A 2,789-nucleotide genomic window follows, 5' to 3' on the forward strand; every position below is an offset into this window, starting at 1 on the left:
TCCCAGGCCGGCGAGCTGCAGGAGCCCGAGCCCGCGTGGGCCCAGGACCCCGGCGCCGTCTAGCCCCCACACCCAGGAGAGGAGACCCTTCCCTGGGGAGACACAGGCCCCAACCCTGGGACCCCCCCTCCCTACCTCCAGCAGAGTAGAGCCAAGGGTAAATACAGTAATACAGCTAGCTCTCAGCTTAGTGGTGTTCTACAACTTAGTTGATTAGTACTCAATCCTCCCCATAATATGCGATCTGTTCATCTGAAATGTGTCCCAGTGTCTCATAGCGTCAAATACGGTGTGATGGTCTGGCTGTGAGTCAGAACAAAATGGGTTCTGAGATCTGAACATGGCAGAAGGCCGAGGTCGTGACCCTGAGGTGTCTGCGTCCTGTCCAGTCAGTCTTCTGTCCAGTCTTCACGTTCACACGAAGCACTGATCGACAAGAGAGCATCAAATAAACAGTGACGTGCCTTTTATATGTAATTTATAGTTTTAATTCATAATAAACTGTTTTGTAATGTATCCATTGTTGTGGCCCGGTGAAAGTGATAGGCAAGCCTAACTGTACAGGGCTAGCTTGGGCTAACAAGACTCGATTAAAGGACTGTTCTACATCAACATGAACGTGTGATCTGAGTGCTTTCATACTGTATTCTAATGTGTGTATACTAGATAGATAGATAGATAGATAGATAGATAGATAGATATATAGATAGATTGATAGATAGACAGATACTTTAGACTGTAGATAGATAGATAATCTAACAATACATGTGTTTATTATGCTATTATTAAACACTTGTATAGTCTTCTTTACGCATAATAATGTCTTATAATCATGTTATAATGATTTATAAGGTCCTTATTACCTATTAACTAATGCTTATAATCTATCAATAGGCATGTTTATTATGCTATTATTAAACATTAATATAGTCTTATTAACACATAATATTGTCTTATAAGCATCTTATAAGGACTTATAAGGTCCTTATTACCTATTCATTAACGCTTATTACGGATGGGTACTATAAAGCGCTTCTGGGGAGGAGAAAGGAGGAAGGGAGGAGGAGACGGGACTATTATATCCACCTCCAGCACAGCTACTGAAAGTCTGCTGTCCCTTCCTATCACATTCTCATCACATCTGCAGTTTGAATTGCATTGTGGGTCATAATATATGCGAGTTGTCGTCTTGTCATCACTCTGGCAGAATCGGAACCATTCCGGTTTGTCCTTGGGCGAGCTACTCATCCAGAATTGACTCAATATCGCACAGCTGTGTAAATGAAGGCTGTGGAGTGTGACATCTCATTAATGGAGAGACTACTGTAGATGATAAAACACAAGCTACTCCCATGTGGGCTGTTGTTCAGCAGGCAAACAGCAACTATGTGGAATTATTGATAATCCACAGTTCAATCAATCAATCAATCAAAGCTTTATTTGTACAGCGCATTTCATACCCAGAGGCAACACAATGCGCTTTACAGAGAACAAGGGAGGTGGGCATACGACCCACTCTCTACAAAGGTGAGTTTGATGAAGTGATGAAGACAATCAGGGAATACCAAAAACAGCTGGACCGTGTTATTAATTATACAACAGGTTACAAGGTTATATTTTTTTCTCATGCTGTAATTTTATTGGGTCACCAGAGATGGCGTGATTAGGAGGGCAGTATGTAGGCACCTACGTACACACACATCGCTACAGGGCAGAGTTATGCAAGCTGCTGGTGGTCACAGTGAGGGTTTTTGAAGCAAAGGAACAATGTGTTCCTGGTGAATTCTGGATGAAAGGATTCTCCTCTCTTTCTCTCTCTCTCTCTCTCTCTCTCTCTCTCTCTCTCTCTCTCTCTCTCTCTCTCTCTCTCTCTCTCTGTCTTTCTCTACTTGGTAAACTCCTGCTCCACGGCTGGGGCCTCTGGAGACTCCGGCTCCTGACCGAGGGCCTCCTCTGACGGACTCACGCCCTGGTCGGGCTCCTCGGGCTGTGGGCGGAGCTCCTCGGGCTGTGGGAGGAGCTGCTCGGGCTGTGGGAGGAGTTCCTCGGGCTGTGGGCGGAGCTCCTCGGGCTGTGGGCGGAGTTCCTCGGGCTGTGGGAGGAGCTCCTCGGGCTGTGGGAGGAGCTGCTCGGGCTGTGGGCGGAGCTCCTCGGGCTGTGGGCGGAGCTCCTCGGGCTGTGGGCGGAGTTCCTCGGGCTGTGGGAGGAGCTCTGGGAGGAGCTCCTCGGGCTGTGGGAGGAGTTCCTCGGGCTGTGGGGGGAGCTCCTCGGGCTGTGGGAGGAGTTCCTCGGGCTGTGGGCGGAGCTCCTGGGCCGCCTCCCCTTCGCCCACCGGTGCGTGGAGCTCTCCTCCCTGCTGGGCCGGGTCTGCCTGCTCCGGGGATTCTGGGAGTCCCTCTCCGACCTCGTCACCCACGGGCGCGGGGGGGAGGGTTTCCTCGGTCGGTCCGGCGGTGCTCTCCTCCTCCTTCTCCTCCTTCTCCTCCTCCTTCTCCTCCTCCTCTCCTCTCCCCTCCTCCCGCTCCCAGCCCTCTGCTGCGGGGCCGGCGGGCGGGGCCTCGGTGGGCGGGGTCTCGGTGGGCGGGGACTCGGTGGGCGGGGACTCGTCGGGCTGGGCGTCGTCGGGCGGGGCCTCGGTGGGCGGGGCCTCGTCAGCACCGGGGACCTCCGCGGGGGGAGGCTCCTCCAGCTCCGGTGCCTCGGTGGCGGGGGGCTCGCCGGACGCAGGGTCGGGGGTTTCCGGAACACCGGGGGCGGAGGGCGGAGGGTGCCCGCTCTCGGGGCCGGCC

General features: G+C 52.8%; 1 protein-coding gene across 1 annotated transcript in view; it reads left to right on the plus strand.

The window, feature by feature from the left end:
* Positions 1 to 63, plus strand: part of hspb8 (heat shock protein b8) — a gene marked incomplete at both ends in the record, with an annotated part of 7,455 nt that extends 7,392 nt beyond the window's left edge. The window contains one exon of the mRNA XM_084439996.1: positions 1 to 63. This exon is cut by the window's left edge and continues 112 nt beyond it. Within this exon, the coding sequence (XP_084296122.1) occupies positions 1 to 63 (63 nt within the window).
* Between the last annotated feature and the right edge of the window lie 2,726 nt (positions 64 to 2,789).

This window comes from Borostomias antarcticus (genome assembly GCF_949987555.1).
Source record: "Borostomias antarcticus genome assembly, chromosome: 6".
Lineage (NCBI taxonomy): Eukaryota > Metazoa > Chordata > Actinopteri > Stomiiformes > Stomiidae > Borostomias > Borostomias antarcticus.